The sequence below is a fragment of the Crinia signifera genome, chromosome 3 (genome assembly GCF_055691185.1).
Source record: "Crinia signifera chromosome 3, ASM5569118v1, whole genome shotgun sequence".
NCBI lineage: Eukaryota > Metazoa > Chordata > Amphibia > Anura > Myobatrachidae > Crinia > Crinia signifera.
Window position 1 is genome coordinate 157,606,444 of NC_139219.1, and position 18,812 is coordinate 157,625,255.

Genomic DNA, 18,812 nt, shown 5'->3' on the forward strand with positions numbered 1-18,812 from the left:
ACTTAGTGTATAAATGCATACTTGACCCATGCCCATGGCGTGCCCGGCATACACCTCTCTGTGGTTGGCTCACGGATCTCAGCACAATTTTGTTATCTTAAAACCCATGTCCTCTACCCTCTCTATGTTATGCAACTGTGCCATATGTTACTTCTCTGACCCTCTTTGTGTAGTGATCAGACCCATTTGGGCCCCCAGGACCCCCACAGGTTTGAGATTGGGGGTCTTAGTGTTCGCGAACCTAATCTTGACCCAGTCAAGCACCTTGCGTTGGTCTAGTCCAAATTGGTCAGTGTCCGAATGCATACCAGACAAAAAGACATACAGTATAACAGACAACAAATATGTAAGAGATTTTTCCTATAAACAGGATATATTCTTTCTCTGTATAGGATGCTGATATATGTGAGCAAATTTCATGTTGCTACAACAACTTGTGCGTATGTTATTAGCGAGTTATATGACTACATTTAATATCATTTTAGCACAGTGGAATAAACATGAATAAATATGTTTGAAATACTGTAATTGTTTTTTTAGATTTGCAAGTCATTTTAGAGCTTGAAAGAATTTGCACTGTTCAAGATAGACATTTGGAAGTTTGGAGCTAGATTTTCATTAGAGACTGTGTTGTATTGTTTCTACAGTAATTACAAATGAAATGATGTTCAAGTTTTACATTGTTTATAATCGCAGCTGAGATATTGTTCTTGTTACTTTTATAACTGAATTTTATGATTAGAATAGAAAATCGTGTTGCAAAGTTTTTCATCACCTTCAAGCCATTTTTGTCTTATACTGAATTCATTTGTTTTTTAATGACCCATTTATATGAAAATAGTTGAATACATATGAAAACTGGTTATTTCTCTAAGGTTGCCTTTCGAAATGTTATGGCATTTGTATGTCAATGTTTTTAGGATACATTATGAAAAGTTACGTTTTAATTTGATAGCACAGTTCTTTGGAGTGCCTATACATATAATGAATTCCTGGTTTGCTTTTGTAAATTTGACATATATTGAAATTAAGTAATGTGATTGGCTAGTGGCAACGTTACCCAGTACTCATGTCAGAACTTCTGTGGCGTGGCATCTCCAACCTCTTGTTTGGTGTCAGGGTTGATCCAGGATTCATCATCACTGATGATCTCCCTGTCAGTTTGTGCTGGCTATGAAACCTGGCCAGCATGTTAAAGCACCAAGTCACCTAAGCTTCCACCTGTGCTCAAGTTAGCTGTTTGGACACCCAATATAAATTAACCTTACCCAGGCTTTTAATGGATTATCAAGCTGATGGATCCTGATGACATGCCTATCTCCTTTTCATCTATCTATATATATATATATATATATATATATATATATATATATATATATATATACATACACACCAGATGGATGGACCCGGCATTCAGGTCTTGGCGTCAGTCCAAATGTTGGACACAAGGATTACTGTGCTCTGGTGCCCTCTTGTAGAGAGGATATGGCTGTCCTCCCAAATATATGGTAGAAGAAGTGGCACTCGGAGTCAGGAGATAAGGTGAAAGTGTGAACTCTTTAATCCTTAAAGATCCATAATCGACGTTTCGGGGTGCGGTGACCCCTTCTTTTTTAATTCGATGTTAAAGTATTTTTTCAAGAACTTTTGCATACAAAGAATTATGTGACAGTGCACCACATATATACTGCCACAGTGATAAGGTCAAAGACTTACCCCCTGTCCATGCTGGTCGCCCGCTGGCTCATTTTCACACATTCTGATTACCTCAGACTGCACTCGTCACTGTCCACTAGTCTTTGACCTTATCACTTTGGCAGTATATATGTGGTGCACTGTCACATAATTCTTTGTATGCAAAAGTTCTTGGAAAACGTCGTTTTGACTGAAACGTCAACTCTTCTTTCATCTTCCAAGCACCCAGGAGGGCACCCGGGCAAGTAATCCAATTTATACGTGTGGAGTGCCAGCCTGCTCTATTTGTGTGTGTGTGTGTGTGTGTGTGTGTGTGTGTATGTATGTATGTTTGTGTGTATATATATATATATATATATATCTAGAAATGAAGGAAGCGCTCCATAGTGCGTGCATCAATGGGAAAACTTTCTTTATTCCATAAAATAAATTCGCAAATGACAATTAATGGGTCATGTACCATTAAAAGCGGTTTGAGACAACCGCAGCTTTCAGCGTATACACCTCAGACTCAGCGCTCAGCGGAATGTGTATATATAAATATATATATATGTGTGTGTGTGTATATATATACTTTATAATGTGCGTGTACTGTTATATGTCTCATGGCTTAATTGCAGATGATGATAAAAAATCTCTTACGTGTTGGAAATAATTTGTCTATTTCTTACAAAAGCAATTGATTACATTAATCTGGCAGAGAAATGATAAAATTACAATAACAAAGTAATCCATCTGCTGATTATTCCAATGGGAGCACATAATAGCATTTGCATAAAAGTAGATTACTGTATTTTTTGTTGTTCCCCTTATGTCTGAAACATGGCAGAAATATGAAACAGAATATATTTCAATAATGAGTATACATGGTACAAAACATATCATTCATTCAACTCCCTAGTAAACAATAATAACAGAAAAGTTGCACATACAACGTATAAATGAAATGCAATATGTAATAAAGATAAACTAATAAAATAATAAACCTATATACTGTATGTCCATCTTAGAAAAAAGTGATTACAATTTGCAGTAACCAGCTATTTTTGTTTTTTTTGATCAATAACTCACTTTTAAAATAGCATACTTCCAGTAGGACTGATAAAAATGAATGAATTCACTTGCATGATTCTCATTTAATACATTATATGGCACTATGACAACCTCTCTTTTCTAAAGCATCTGACACAGGATGCTGATACTTTCATATATGCAGACGTTTCCCATGAATAAATGTGGCCCATTGTACTTCCACAATTCAGAGCTAGAAGTTCCCACTTGAATGAGTTTCTGTTAAAAGGTTTATCAGATAATTACTTTGCAATTTCATCGACACTGATAGCATGTGAAAGTGAGAAACTGGAATCATTTTCAAACTAGACTACAGCAAATAACTCAGATTAGATCAGTCTTAAATTTATGTTTCCAACAAGAAAAGTTTTTTGGGGTTTTTTTTTCCAGCGAGCAACTGTTGAATCTGACAGCATGGCAAACTGTTAGCATTATACAATGTGCCATTTTATTGCAAAGTGTTTGTGATCTATGAAATATGTATGCATTAAAACCACTGCCTAAAATAATACAGTTCCAACAATTATTTTTATCATTATAGCTTTGATAAAAACAATCTATGATGAAGATCTAGAGAATAGTTATGTAATTCCCTGCATGGAAATTGTAAATTTAGTTAAGTTGTTGCAATATATTCAATGGGGCAGAACGAGGGATGCAGTTACAATCCCGGCGGTCGGGATCCCGGCGTTCAGAATCCCGACGCCGGAATCCCGACCGCCAAAATGCCGACACATTCTCCCTCCGTGGGTGTCCACGACACCCCTGGATGGAGAATAAATAAGTGTGCCGAGCGTAGCGAGGCACCGGGCCCGCTGCATTTCGGCTGTCGGGATTCCGGCGTCGGGATTCTGAACGCCGGGATCCCGACCGCCGGGATTCAATACTGAATCCCAGAACGATGCAGACTGTTTTTATTAGTTACCTTTAAAATCTCCATCCACATTAACTGGATTTAGCCTAGTAATGTTTTTTTTAAACCATTTTTCTTAATTTCTGGGGTTTTATTATTTAGTTTTGTTTTGTATTTCTTAAGCAGGAAATAAATTATTGTAAGACACCATCTCTAACATGCAGTAGGTAAAAAGATAGTAAATAAAATAGGCTGTAAGCTCCTTGGAGCAGGCCCACATTTCCTCCTGCTCTCACAGCCCTCTTCTCTCGCACATCAGTTACAGCTCCTATCTTACAGTACCTATCATATAGCATATCTTCTTACCTGTGTTCATCCATCTCTACCAATGACAACCTGCCCCTGATAACATGCAGACTGATCCTCTGCTTCCCTAACATCTTGCCTGTGCTCTGCTTTAATTCTTAAGTTACTGTTATGTTTAGTCTAGTGTACCCTGTATTGTTCTAATGTGTGCTATATGTATGGCTCTGTGTACCACTTGTGGTGCCTTATAAATAAAATGTAATAATAACAGAGTATAAAGGTGCCCATACATGGATCGATGGGGCGATGCGATGAGATCCGTGCTCCCGTGCACATCCCGTCGCACAGCACATAAGGTATGTGCTGCCCGTGCATTTTGAACTAGATTGCATTGCATCTAGTTCAAATCACACAGTGCTTTAACCCATCACATGCGTTTTGAACTAGATGTGATGCAATCCAGGTCTAAACACACAGCGTTAACGCTCCGTTTATGGGGACCTTAAGTTCTAGTTAAAAAGAAAATGTAACCGCCAGAAAGTACAGTGAACATTGGAAACCAATACTGACAATCCCGGTACAACATAAGAAATGTATAAAAACAGCAAAACAAAGGGAGTAAGTAAGGTAATAGACCGGCATATCGCCGGCTAATGGGGGGCAGCCACTTAGAACAACCACCCCCCCAGGTGAGCAGCCCCCTCTCTCTCTCGCCAGCCCCCCCCCATGGAGCAACGCTGCGGCCATCGCCGCATCTCTATCCCACCCCCACCCACCCTGAGCTAGATGCTGCTCCCTCTATTTTCCTTCCACCCATGGAGCGCGACTCCCGCCGCCACCTGCTTGCCCCCCCCCCCCCCCCCGTGGAGCGAGACGCTGCTCCTTCTCTGTCCTCCCCAAACCCCCCTCCCCCGCTGTGGAGCAAAGCGGCGGCTGTTACACACACACACACACACCCCCCCTTGGAGCAGGCGCCCCACCCCCTTCCTGCCTGGGGTGCTCCAGTGCCTTGTACCAGCTCTGGGTATATTGGTAACCGAAAGCATATTTGGGAAATGGAAAACATGCAGCTATCTCTCTCGGGTGAGAAAAGGTGGAGTTTTCAAACTAGAAGATGAATCTAGAAGGGTCAGTCAGGAGAGTATAAAATAAAATAAAAATTAATAGGTGGATTTATGGATTAGAGATGGACCTGCAGGTGCATGCAGTGGGGGGGGGGGGGAGGGGGAGCTGACTACTAATAGGTCATGATTCCTTAAATGTCATACAAGTCATACCATATTGCAATGAAATCCTACTATTTAAACAGGCATTATGTGGTTTATACTGTCATTGCTATGTAGAGACCTGGGGGACCTTTATTTTTTCTTTATTAAACACCAGATTAGTAGGGTTGCTTTATTTTCCATGCTTCTGAGAACCCTATATAATAGACACATCTGAACATAGCTTTACCAATAAAAATAAAATCAAGGTCGTTATTTTGGGCCTGATTCACGTCCAATCGGTTCCCAGGCGTACTCACTGCGGGGACCAATGTTTTGGCTCTGCGCATGCATATATGCTATTATACTTATGTGCAGCAAGAGTCACTGCTCCAAAAAGCCAAGCAGTCGTAACTGAGAAAACAGATGGACATTTTAATATAATCATATGTATTTGGACTTTTATCATATTCTTCAGGAGAATATACTACTGTAAAAAAACAGGTGCCGGAGTAGCTGTTGGGGCGCCTGTGTGAGTTGTAAGGCCAGCAGCAATCTGAAAAAGGGATTGTCAGTCCCTATATGGAAACAAAAAAATGTGGGTACAGATTGCGCTAAATTGATGGCAGAACAAGGTATATATTTAAAAATAAAAGCTTTTTAATAAGTACATACAACATAATAAGTACATACCAACCATCTGAAGGCAAGCCACCTATCTAAGGTACCCATCTTGGTCATCCAGTGGATCCCCCACGGCTTCAGATATTCCAACTGGGAGGAACGCCACCCCCACAACTTGTATTGGAGGAAGCACTACAAGGGTAACCACGTTCAATTGTCTGGAGGAAAATTCCACCTTCCATTCTCCCCTCTCCCCTCTCCCCACCAAACTGTGGACTAAGGTGATATTATATTTACTGGATGCAGCCTTCTCAATCCACCAGCTATTGTATTTGTATTATTTTTAGCGTGTTATATGTACTTATTAAAGTGCTTTTATTTTTAAATATATACCTTGTTCTGCCATCAATTTAGAATATACTACTGTATTAATGGAATTTCTTCTTTCCAACATTCACTGACGAAACATCTTTCATACACTGGTAAACATTTTCATATTACTTTCTTTAGTTTGTGAAATATTTAATTTGTTTTCTTCCTCTCCGTCTTCATGGGGTTTCTTTTTTCTTTCCTATACCGTTCGTGTACCATATTGCCGGTAAATGACAGCTCAGAAATGGCTTCCTCTGGCCCGCCAGGAAAAGCAGGCATTTGGTTGTTTACAAGATTGATATGTCACAGCTTTTGTCTTGAATACTGTTGTATATCAAAGCTGCAAAATGTGTCATGGGCCATCAATATAGTTCTAAAGTTTTGAGCAAAATATAGCATTAAATTGAACATTGGTGCCAGAAGACTACTAGTTTGATTATAATAAATCAAATCCTTTTTTCTTCATGTAGCGACACTAATGTAGCTGTCCATTTATGGCCTAATAAACATCACTCCACTGTGTTTATGAGCTCAAATGCTGAGACAAATAAGCCCCTTCTGTTTTAAAGTCACAGATGGCTGACTTATTTGTAGAAATCATTTTCCCGTCTTATTTTTGTTATGTGCTGGAAATGTAGAATGGAAAAAGTTTTTGAAATATGTATGTGATTTTTGATATCATAAGAGACAGCAGAGCCTGCTTTAGATTGCTGGTCAAATTGTATTGCTTCAACTGGCCACTGCTGTTTCTTTTTATTACTGCAATTCCAATCTTTTTTAATATTTTTTGCTGTTCACGGTCATACTCTACAGTTGTTTGTACTCGTATATTACGTTTTTTTTAAGATAATATAATTTATTGTGTTTTGTGGGCTGCAAAATTGTCATGTGATAGCAGTTATATGTATATTATAGCAGGATATAATTATCCATAAGGATGGAAGGGGGCTGCATGGTCATATGGGATGGTACTGTATCTGAAAGCAGTTGCATTACATGCAGGCAAGTTCCTATAGTGTCTCCTGGTTACCAATGGTAGTGTATTATACAATTTGTCCAGAAGGTGCCGCGGTAGATATTTAAAAGGAGTATCACCTCCGTCAGGGTTGGGGCATAGATGAGCCCTGGATGGAAAGCACCAAGTGGTAGCTGCTGGTCATAAAAAAAACTCTGGGTCTGGAGATCCTAATGGGTGGGATAGTGGCAAGGTAGAGAACTGGATGAGGGTCCACCAACGCATTTTGCCAGGTGCCTGGCTTTATCAAGGTGAGAGACAGCTGGGAGAGGCTGGGATCATTGCTGTTCACTGAATAGGTTAGGGATGGGAGCTGGACGCCGTTCAGAGTGTTCTGGGCACAAAACAGGGGTTGCAGCACTAGGCCACACCCACTCCACCCCACCCCATTTTGGGGCCAGTCGCACCTCTGGTGTGTATATAAATCTATTTTGAGCAGCATAAGTATTTGTTGGATAAAACACCCTACCTGCGGGAAAACAGTCTGTTATACCTTTAAATTATATATTATACTATGATATGGTGTCCTCTGATGGCTAAGCACTTTCCTTGTAATGGCTGTCTAAACGCTCTAGTCCTGCAGGCCACACCTTTCTGAATGCAGACCATGCCTCTTTGGTGGCATGCCTTCCCTTTTGCCATTGCTTAGTTTCCAGAGCCCCATTTAGGCATATTTATTAATTATTGACTGTTAATGGTCATGAGAAATTTTGTATTAATCATCACATGCATTAATAGGGGGTTTCAATGCTATGTGGAAAGTAACATCTACCAGGGTGACATCCTGTTTATACCCACCGATTAGACTGATTTCTTAGGTCAAGCGGGAAAGGTCATGTCACATTGTGGGTGTACACCAGATCATTTTTATGTCGTAGCCCAGTTAATTAGATCAGAAAATCGTATCATGGCAGAGGCGCTTTAAGAGATGAGCAGCTCGTGTGCAGCTTATGTGCAGCACATTCACCAATCACTGGTAAGTATATATAAGTATGGATGCAGGGTGTGTAATGTTTTGGCCCTCCTGGACCATACTTGCCTACCCTCATGAAACTGCTAAAAAAGCTCCCAAAACTCAGGTGGCCCTCCCAGCCACCCAGATAGGTGGGCATGTCCACTTTATACTCTCTTGACCCACCGCACCCTTCTCGGCCTCCTACTTACAGAATACAAGTAGGTGGATTGAGTGGGGCATAATGACGTGATTGGCCCTGAATTGCGGCATCTTAACCTTGCCCCCACTATACAATGCCTGCATTGGCGGCCAACCATAGCACCAATACACCGAGCAGGCTCCCACAGGAGGGGAAGCTATGTTGATAAGTATGCCCTTGGCTCAGGGGCATGTGTGCACCACACACCTTGCACCCATTATAAAAACTCCAGTGGATCATGGATATTTGTGCCTGTACTTTTTTTTTTTTTGAGGAATAAACATGACCCAGTTGCACAGGTTAGCTGCCCCTGGTGCTTTATTAGCAGTATATTGACGCAGAGTATATATAGCATTGCACATGGAGGGTATGATGTCACACACAAATGATATGGCAAGTAGACTGTGCATGTGCGGAATGGGACCTGTATTGTTGCTTGCGGTTCTCCCAAGCCATGGCATGATAGCGTGGTCATTTGGAGTGATGCAACAGGGGCAGCACACTGTTCTACAAAATATGGCTTTTTTGTAGGCATGTCTTGGCCGCTGCACCTTCTGATGCCCGACATAGTGAAAACACCAGCCATCCTGCTTAACCTCAGCGTTATTCGGGTGATCAATGTTTTTGCAGAGTGATCCGATGCTGCATCCTCTGATACATCTGGGGATCACAGAAGCATGCACGAATTATAGCACTAGCGTGCAGGAGTTATCAATTCACTTAATATGCCTCCTGCAGACATTAGAATATTGATACATAGCAGCTGCATCTAAAGACACAGCCGCTGTGTATTCTGCATCAACGTCTGAATCAGGCCCTAAGATGCTATTCAGCAGACCATCAAAACAACTATATCATTTTGCACTGCCATCACAAATGCTGAGCTGTTACATATTTGAGGAAAGATAATTGTGAAAAGGTGGGTCAAAGAGCTAGTCTGAAGTGCAGCCTCATCTACAGGAAACGCTCAAAATGGCCATATTGCAAGCATACACAGATGACTGTAACTTGTGACATTCGTACATTGTACATATATTATCTATGCACTGTCCACTCCTGTGTAAAAAATCCTCGGCTTTTGCCCACACCAAGTTTGATTGTCCTTCATCTGCGACTTTATATGTGCGTAAAAAACACTTTCTATGCCAGTCACAGTGCAAGCTAGGCTATGACCTTTAAGTTAACACATAGACATTTTTTGGACTGTGTCACATGTACAAAAGGTTCCAGTCATCTGTGTATACTTGGAATACAGCTGTCTGACTTCCTGATTTATTTACGGAAATAATATGGCCATTTTGAGCAGAAAGACACCACTCATGTGGGAGTATATCCATTGCACTGGTAGTGTTGTGACATATTGCATAATGAGAATATGTATGAGGACACCTTATTATTCTTTTTTAAATGTGTATTGCAAGTTAAAGGTTTTTCAGGTTGAAAACCCTGGACAGTAGCACACTAGAATCTATGGACCTTATTCAAAATGGTGAGAGATGTTTCCTTATTGCGCATTTGCATGTATTGGGTGTGTTTGGCCATGGCGAACAAAGTGTTTGCCAGATGCTCGCACCCACCAGCGGGGGTGTGGGGCATCAGCAGGTAGTCGCGCACATGGGAACGCCCAGAGTTTCATTGGTGTTCAAATGAAAATGAAGGGTGTTCCCATGGTAATGACCCAATGATGCGGGTGCTGCAGGGGCAGGCAGCTGACCTCACCAGATGTTACCTGCCCACCATGCTCCCCTCCAGAACAAATGTAAAGCTAAGACACCTGAGTGCAGGCATGTCCAAACTGTGGCCCTCCAGCTGATGTAAAACTACAAATCCCAGCATGCCTTGCCATAGTTTTAGCATTCCCTTATAGCAAAACTGAGGCAAGGCATGATGGGACTTGTATTTTCACAACAGCTGGAGGGCCAAAGTCAGGACATGCCTGCCTGAGTGTCTTAGTTTTGCGGGTAACTTTACACATCATTCGATGGTCGGCAACCATCGAATGATGTGGGTTTGGCCCTGTAGACTGCGAATGGATGTTCATGCAAAACATCCTTTTGCAGCCCTGCGGGTGAATTCGCACTGTGAAGGAGGGTGGCAGCGTGTGCGAGCAGCGGGCGGGTTTAAAATGACATGTAGCATTGTGAATTTCGCAGCACTGTGTGTCAACCAGAATAAACTCCTATATCTGTGTATTCCTTTCTGCAATTATATGTTGCTAGTAATCAGCAACAGCCAGATTTATTTATAAAAAGTAAGTAGACGTTGCTAATGTCATATTGTTCCTTTCTTTTTGGCTTATTTCTGTTTATTGCTATTGTGGCCCTCAACTAACTAACGATTTTCCAAATGATTTGTATATTTCTGTGTTGGCATGTTAATGGGTTATTAGCATTAACGTAACAATAGCTTTATTTTCTTTGCGTTTTAGACTGTTTTTCTGCTAACCGTTTTATTCATCTTTGTGACCACAATTGACCTACTCTTAAATGGGTCTCATATTTATAAAATATATAATCTAGTTTCTGACACATAAAGTAATGTCTTACTTTTGATGGAAATTCAAGGGGACAGAGAATAAATTATTTGTGTGCAAACATTTAAGGGAACATTGGTGAAATGTCAGCCATCAGGAGTGAAGGATGCGAGAGGAATTCAAAGACGATGTTTGGAAAGAAATATTTATGTATGAGAATGAAAATCTTTACAAATAATATTCCCCTTTATATGACATCATATTAATTTATTATTAAAACAAGTAAAAAACAAGCTAAATACAAGAAACAGATTGTTTATATATTAGACAAACCAATTTAAAATAAAGACACATATTGGGAGTGCTTAAATTGCAGCTGCTGGCTTAATAATAATATTATTATGAAAAATGTAATAAATAAAATACCGTAATATATACAATACTAATAAATCGTCGCAAACGCAGTACACAGATGGTCATAAAAATATGTACTCAACATTTTTCATGTAAAACACTAAAACCATTTTCTTCTTTTTGTTTTTGTCTAGATGCCCATATGATACAAAATGAAAGTCTCTTTCCATCCCAGCAACTAGGTGTACAAATGGTTATTAGGTAAATATTATATTAAGTTGTTTTGTATGTTTTTCTGCTTTCTCATTACTTGCTTCACAACTTTAGAAAAAGAGGGCAGTTTAATGCTAGAGTGCTTGCAGTTGTTACAAATAATACATGAACTACAAGAGAAATGGTGTAGAATCATTAAACAATATTTCTGCATCGTGGTGTAATGTGTTGTGGAGAGCCTGAAATCCTTGTACAAGCGGGAATAACCTAGTATGTACAAAGAAAACAGTCAAGCAGTAAATCCACAAGAAGCGTCTGTAAATGCAGGTGGTGTAAAGGATTGCAGCAAATACACAAAGGGCCATCAGCCTTTTCCTTTTCAATTCCATTATAGACCTTCGGTGATCCCCAAATAGAATTATATCATTCCTGGGGACTCGGGCAGCATTCTTCAGTGTATGCACGCATTGGTGCACATTGGTATTACCCACACCACAAGATCAGTTTGCTTTTATTTTGTAAACTGCATTGGAATAAAATAATGTATCTTTCACCCTTTTCATAGATATTCTCAATTAATTACGAATTATACATTCATGATTATAATACAGATACATTCAGCAGCTCCCATTGTGCCGTTGGCTGTCCGCCAACCTGCGCTACAATGGGGCGCGCATGTGAAGTTGCTCACGCACCTCATTCTCGGCAATGGGCACGTGAGCGTGTGAGATGCTCACGCGTCCATGTCCTGCCCCCATCTGCTAGATCGCCATCTGCCAAAAACCTGCGGATGGTGGTCTGGCGGAAACAATGAGAATGACCCCATCTGTATATATTATTATTATTATGCGCCATTTCTCCGCATGCTTACATGGCTGTCAGCACTTTGATTGGTAGGTAGTTCAAGCCATCCAACATTTATATATGCTGACAGCCATTCACTGTCTGTCTGGCTGCAATCTGAGGGCAGGCAGAGATTACTGCCTGGCTACTCTGATTGTTTGTAATTTAAAATCTGAGCGATTTTAATCTGGAAATTAAAAATAAAAACACTTCAATGTGGATATTGGTGGAAAAAAAAAACCCAGAATGAAACCAAAATACATAATCAGCACATGGAGTCAAATTTTCAGGAATCCATTACAGTTGTCTGAAGGTGACCTTCTGCTACATCACTGGTGACAGTGCTAAACAGTACAGACATGGAAGAGGGATGCTTTGGAAGGAGACAGAAAAGATGCAGTGCCACCGTATAATAACGAAATGTGGGATCCAGTTAGAATGCTTCGAAGTAACAGGGCAAAAACAGGCTGCTTTGTACTATAGCACTCGACATGTTGTACTTTAAAATGCTGTATATTGATTGTCTAGAAATAAATCACCCACGTGGGATCATGCATCCTTAAGCAGTATTTCATTATTCAATTTTACATTTCCTTTTGTGGCCTAGCAAATCAATATAATTTTTTCTTTTCATTTTTTTTTATCACCATTAACAAGTCGTCAACCTCTTATGTATAATTATAATTCATTCCATGTTTTTCAGGTATGGTAAACATCTAGGTCTATTATCCAGCAACAGTGAACAAGATCTAATTCAGCTCCTTAAACAGTGTGAGCTTTTTCTTAAACAGCAGCAAGTATCTGTCAGCTCTCCATTGCGTATCCTTTCATTTGATTCACTTATAGAACAAAGAAATGAAAGAAAAAATACAAATCGCAATATGTCTCTACTCACTGCACTGCTTTTCTTCTAACACTGTTTCTAGAAAAACATGGCTGAGCGTTACCTTTTTGTTATCTCTTGGTTTCCCAGGAGGAGAATATCATTCAGAGAATTACTCTTGTGACAGATGTGCAGTGGTCACAGTTTACATGCATTGAAAACTGATTTTTTTGGGGGGGGTGTGGCTGTCTGCTAAATTCATCCAGTCTGCCATACGCAATACTAAACATATTGTTTTATGTCATCTACATGAATCAATATTTGCCTTTTTATTTTAATTAATTTGACCCCTGTTGGTGTTAGTAACATTTATTTGGTTCTATAGTACAGTATGTCACCTGGTAAGCTTAGCAATGTAAAAGATGTATAAATGGTGCCACTGTGCAGAGCAGGACAAATCATCTTGTGTTAGCCCAATGCGACACATGAAATCCTTTCATTATACTAAAGGGCGTAATCCTAAAGACTAATATATCTGAGACTTTTGTCATCACACCCCGTGTGAGCCATTTCATAAGGAAGTGGGCAAGATACTGGAGGGAAAAATTCAAGAGTATCCCAGATGTTCCATAAGAGCAGGAAAAGTATAATGTGAATATTACTGGTTATTGGTATTTACTACTACTGCTGCTGCTTTTATAGCTAGGACCATAACGGTTACTGCTGAGTGCATTACAGAACATCTTTAACAACTTCCATGTACATTATTGTATGTCTAATTAGAACTGCTGGCCTTAATAAGCACATACACTTTCACATGGTGGTTATAAAGGGTAGAAGTCCTAATCTACAGTTACTGTACTTTAGGCAAATGTTCTTAACAAACTAAGGGCCTGATTCAGCAAGGCTTACTAAGCAGCAGTCGTTACTGCTTGGCGAGCCCTGAAACGTCGCCCCTCCCTGCGCCACCGAATCCTCTTGGTACTATGCGCAGCTATGTATTCAAACACATCTCCTCGCATGCAGCCAAAGGGGACATCAATTATTCAATGGAATGATTTCTCACCATCGGAATTAAAAGCCAACCTAAACTGACTTTTTCCATCAGAGTCTGCCAAAGAGGGGGCGGACTGTGATGTCAGCCACCCGCCCCCCGGCATTCATCAGCCCACCTGCGTTCCTGGGGGCATACCCAGCATTTACATGGGGACACACCTATTAAATGCTGAGCATCCCCCTGTTCTGGCCCCTCCCTCCCCTACCCGTACAAACGCCACGGCGACTGTGATAGTTGTCGAAGGCATTCGTACAGCGGCCATGCGTAAATATATACATGCGCAGAGCCACACCATCGGTCCCCAGCACAGATACACTGGGGACCAATCACTAAAGAATCAGGCTGTACATACTTTATATTACTGCACCTAAAATGGTGTGATGGTCAGAATATTGGAAAGATAGTTTGATCAAGCTGTCTTTGAAGTAATGCAATTTTTTTTCCCGCTTGATATCTTTCCTTCAGATTATACTGTACTTTTTGTTTGATTTATTTTTTTATTTTTATTTACTGTTACAGTATACCAATATTTTTTTCCAGTAAGGTAATAGGTACAATAAAGCCTCAGCTGGTATAGACACAGTTCTTAAAAAATGCTAAGCAGTTTGCTGTCAGCGAAAATCCGATTTCAGTATAAACTTTCCTTGACTGCTTCTGCACCCAGGGTATTTACAAGGAAGCTATTCTGGTCATGACTGGTTTGCATCTTCTGTGTTCCTGATAATGTCAGGAGACAGTGAAAAAACATTAACATTTCTACAGAAATTGTCTAGCCTACTAGTTTCAGCATATCTCTGGCTTCCACGGCTTCACATTTCTGTAAGTATTATTGTAAACATTGGCAAGAAAAATATGGAATTCATTAGGTTCTGTTTATATTTGAAATTACTATTCTTAAAGCAGTTCTGCTAAATTGCTTATACTATATTTATTGTAACTGTAGTATTCATATATGGTATGCCAAACACCTGAAATCCAATTCCGGGTAACATTATCCAGTGTATCTTGGATAATTTCAGAATGTGTTCGCATCCGTGAAACACTGAAGGATTTTATTTGCATTGGCAAATTACTAAAGGCATAACTAAACAGTGTTTGGAGACAGTGTAATGTTACTTTAACCTTGTTAATGCCAATTTATTTTATAACTAAAAATACATTAGAATGATGAAGTTTGAAGTCCCATACATTGTCCCACCCCAGAAAGTCTTCGGGCCAGTTTGTTTACATTTATGGCTTCCCAGCTGGCTGAACACTGTCCCCTAAGGTTTTTATTTGCATACACTTTCACTAGGAACCTTTATAGCAGTTACAGGCAAAGTGAGAATTCTACATGTGCACTGCTAGCCAGAGGTTACTACTATATGCTGGGGTATCTTTCTGCAGTCAAAGAAAGCCAAATGTGACATACTTCTGTTTAACCCTTTGAGTGCCAAGTGAATTTGTCAAAATTGGTGTGAAAATTGCCAAGCACACATTTTTATTTATCTTACTGATCTATAATGTTTACCTTATATATGAAATATGATCTTTTTTTACTCAACATTTTTTTCTTTAAATGTATAAAACAAATGTGAGTGACACTGGCATCTTTAGCGTATATCTTGCATATCTCTCACAGAGCTGTTGGCATTTTTAGCGAATAATTTTGCGCATTTCTCACAGAGATGTTGGCACTCAAAGGGTTAGTACTATTTTTATTTTGGCATGAACTTAAAAGCACAGATCTATAACCACATTGCAAATTATTTATTATACTGGACCTAAAACCAGTGGTCACTTTTTATAACCTGCAAAACTCCCAAACTAGCTAATTCATACAGTATCAATCATGGTAAGTCTGAAACACACACACACACACACACACACACAGCAAAAGCACACAGCTCTGGCACCATAAGCATAAAGGTGGCCACACACATGCAGGTTTATCGTCAGATCTGGCTGGTTCGAACAAAAACCTGGTTATGGATGAGAGCAAATGACAGTTGACCATTTGCTTGGAAATGCTGGAAAACTGACAAACTCATTCATCCATTACCATGTTTTTGTCCGAACCAGCCAGATCTGAAGATAAATCTTACTAGTGTATGGGCACCTTAAGAGTTCACTGTCCAAAGAAGGAAGCAGAATCTTTTGGCCACTGCAGATAGGGAGTTAGCTCTGCGGCTTAACTACATCCACAGGATGGAGGAGAAGGGAGGACCTGGGAGGACCAGGACCCCGTGCTCCCGACACTGTAAAATCTCCGTCACCTGTATTTGCAGTTGGTGAGGAACAGGTGATAGCAGCGACAAGCCAGTAGGACTGGAACAGCACCATCGTCTTAAAGTTCAGGCATTCCAAGGGCAGCAAACTGTGTCGGGCTACATGTTACATACAGCTTAAAGGGGAGCTCTGTCCTTGTGGTGTCATATGCCCAGCCAATGCTTGCAGTCCGGCAACCAATCAGAAGCCATCTCTGTCTGATTGGCTGCAATTAAATGAGCTCTGATTAACTTGTGTCTGGCTCTGCATTGTCAATAATATTGGCACTGTTTTTTTTCAATAAATGCCCAGTGCCCTTCTCACTATGGTGCCTTATTTGGCCGTGTACCCAGCGTAATGGTTGGCCGGCCCTGCACCAACCCTCCAATAACTGTCGGGTTCTCCTGAAATAATCCATAGACCCATGTCCATGACTGTCTTCCATTATCAGTCCTTTGTTCACTTGTATCCAGTGCTCGATTAAACGCTGTGGAGGCCTCTAGGCAGTCAAAATCTTTGTGTCTCCCTCGCAGATTATCTCCTAATACATTTTTCAGAATATAGAACCAACATTCTGTGCTTCTGATTTCTATGGTTTATGTACTTTTCAGTTGTTACACTTGGGTACATTACATTACTACAGTATTTTTAATGTGATGTTTTCATTTCTTTGAGTTGATTAATTTTTCTCTATCTATTGACAACAATTAAAGAAATTTTGATTGTAGTTTTCTTTCAAGATCAAGTCAGTATTATTTTTATCCACTGCCGTGGGGCCCCGAAAAGGCATCTGCTCTGCTTGTTTGGTAATCTGGCACTGTTTGTACCCTATATCAATTCCTTCTAGACACTGCACTCTCATATTATTATTGACATCCCTATTCTCTCACTTTTATTGATCACCTCTTTCATTCATTTGTTAACTTTATCTTAGTGCACTAGTTTCCACCGATTCCTAGCAACATCCCATCTGAAATAGAACTCCCATCTTATGCTGTCCATGCTTTAGAACGATTTTGATGGCTTGTACGATGCATTGTGTGCGTTTTTGTGCAAATCATGGGGTGTTTACGATTATGATCCGATGCGCTTGGCCGTGGATCATGAGAAGGAAGTATGATCTTATGTACTGCACACATGATCTGAAGATGCTACTAAGGTAGGGAATTCTGGGAGTTGTAGATCTTATGTGAAATTACACACATAAGATCTATCATGTGTTTAGGAAGCTGCTGGGGTTTTCATTGTGACACGATCCAGATCGGATGCTGGTTGTCCTGTTCTATGGCTAGCTTTAGTAAAAAAAAAAGCGATGCAAGATCACTTTAGAATGCTCAGCATGATTTCTCAGTACACAGCCATGTTTAATGAATTTTTCAGATTTTATTGAATAACCCGTTTATATACTCCAGAGAAGTACTAATACTTATACTCACTTAAAAGAAATACAACTTTTAACTTCTTATGTATTCCTATTTTATGCTTTTCAGAAGCATGTGCCTGTTGACATAGTGCAGGCTGGAATCCATCCAGTATTCTTTTGCACTGCTCATTACATTGAGATGCTGATGAAGGCAGAGGTTCCACTTGTTTTTTCAGCGTTCCGCATGTCTGGCTTTACTCCCTCCCAGGTAATCTTGACACAGTCATTTCTTCTATGATTATTATTGTTTCACATTGTACATAACTTGTGTAGCTTTGATTAATGCTGCCAGTAGAAGCAAAGCTAAGAAAATGTTAGGGTGATCGCTTCAAATAATTACTTTTTGACCTCATGACTGCATAAATATTAATTAAAATATCTCTCTCTTTCTCCTCTCCTAAAATCAGTGATACACATTCTAATCAATGTACAGTAACTGACATTACTTCACTACAGTATATTTGATTTCACATTTGTATGGTTAAAGTAATACCTTTTAGTTTTAGTACAAGTATCATTATAGAGACTTTTGATAGTAATAGAAATCTGTACAGGACATAATTTGAATGCAAATTTAAACGGTTCCCTTTATTCAGGGCTGGCTTGTAATGTGTTTTCTATGGAGCTAGAGGCACTTTTTTTTATTGCCACCTATGGCTGCAATTTCCTTCACAATCTATTAATAATTGTTGCTAGGGCAGCTTTGTGGTTTTATAGATGTGTCCACCTACATCTAACCTCCTTCATTAAACAGCCCTTCTAGTTGTGCCATGCCATAGCATGACTTGAAGCGCCCAACTGTCTTTGCATGCAACTTTTTCCTTACAATGCGTCTTGTTTTTACAAAATGGTGTGAATAAGACACAAGCAGCTTCTGCTGATTACATTTATATGTGGAATGCCTATATTCTGAGTGTGGCTGCTGCTGTGTCTACATACAAAAGGCTACATTCCATGTATTTCAGTAAAAACCTGTAATTTGCATTTCGAATGTAGAAACACCCACAGTCACACATTGAATATAGGCACACCTCATTTCATTTTAATCAGCAGAAGCTGCTTGTGTGTTCTATTAGAACTGTTT

At 39.8% G+C, this 18,812-nt stretch overlaps 1 protein-coding gene across 2 annotated transcripts in view; it reads left to right on the forward strand.

The window, feature by feature from the left end:
• Positions 1 to 18,812, forward strand: part of TBC1D32 (TBC1 domain family member 32) — a 386,630-nt gene that overhangs the window by 326,558 nt on the left and 41,260 nt on the right. For both annotated transcript variants that reach the window (XM_083176796.1, XM_083176797.1), the window contains 4 exons: positions 11,317 to 11,383; positions 12,882 to 12,997; positions 14,723 to 14,877; positions 17,796 to 17,936. In XM_083176796.1, coding sequence (XP_083032922.1) covers positions 11,317 to 11,383; positions 12,882 to 12,997; positions 14,723 to 14,877; positions 17,796 to 17,936 — 479 coding nt within the window. The remainder of the gene's footprint in view (positions 1 to 11,316; positions 11,384 to 12,881; positions 12,998 to 14,722; positions 14,878 to 17,795; positions 17,937 to 18,812) is intronic.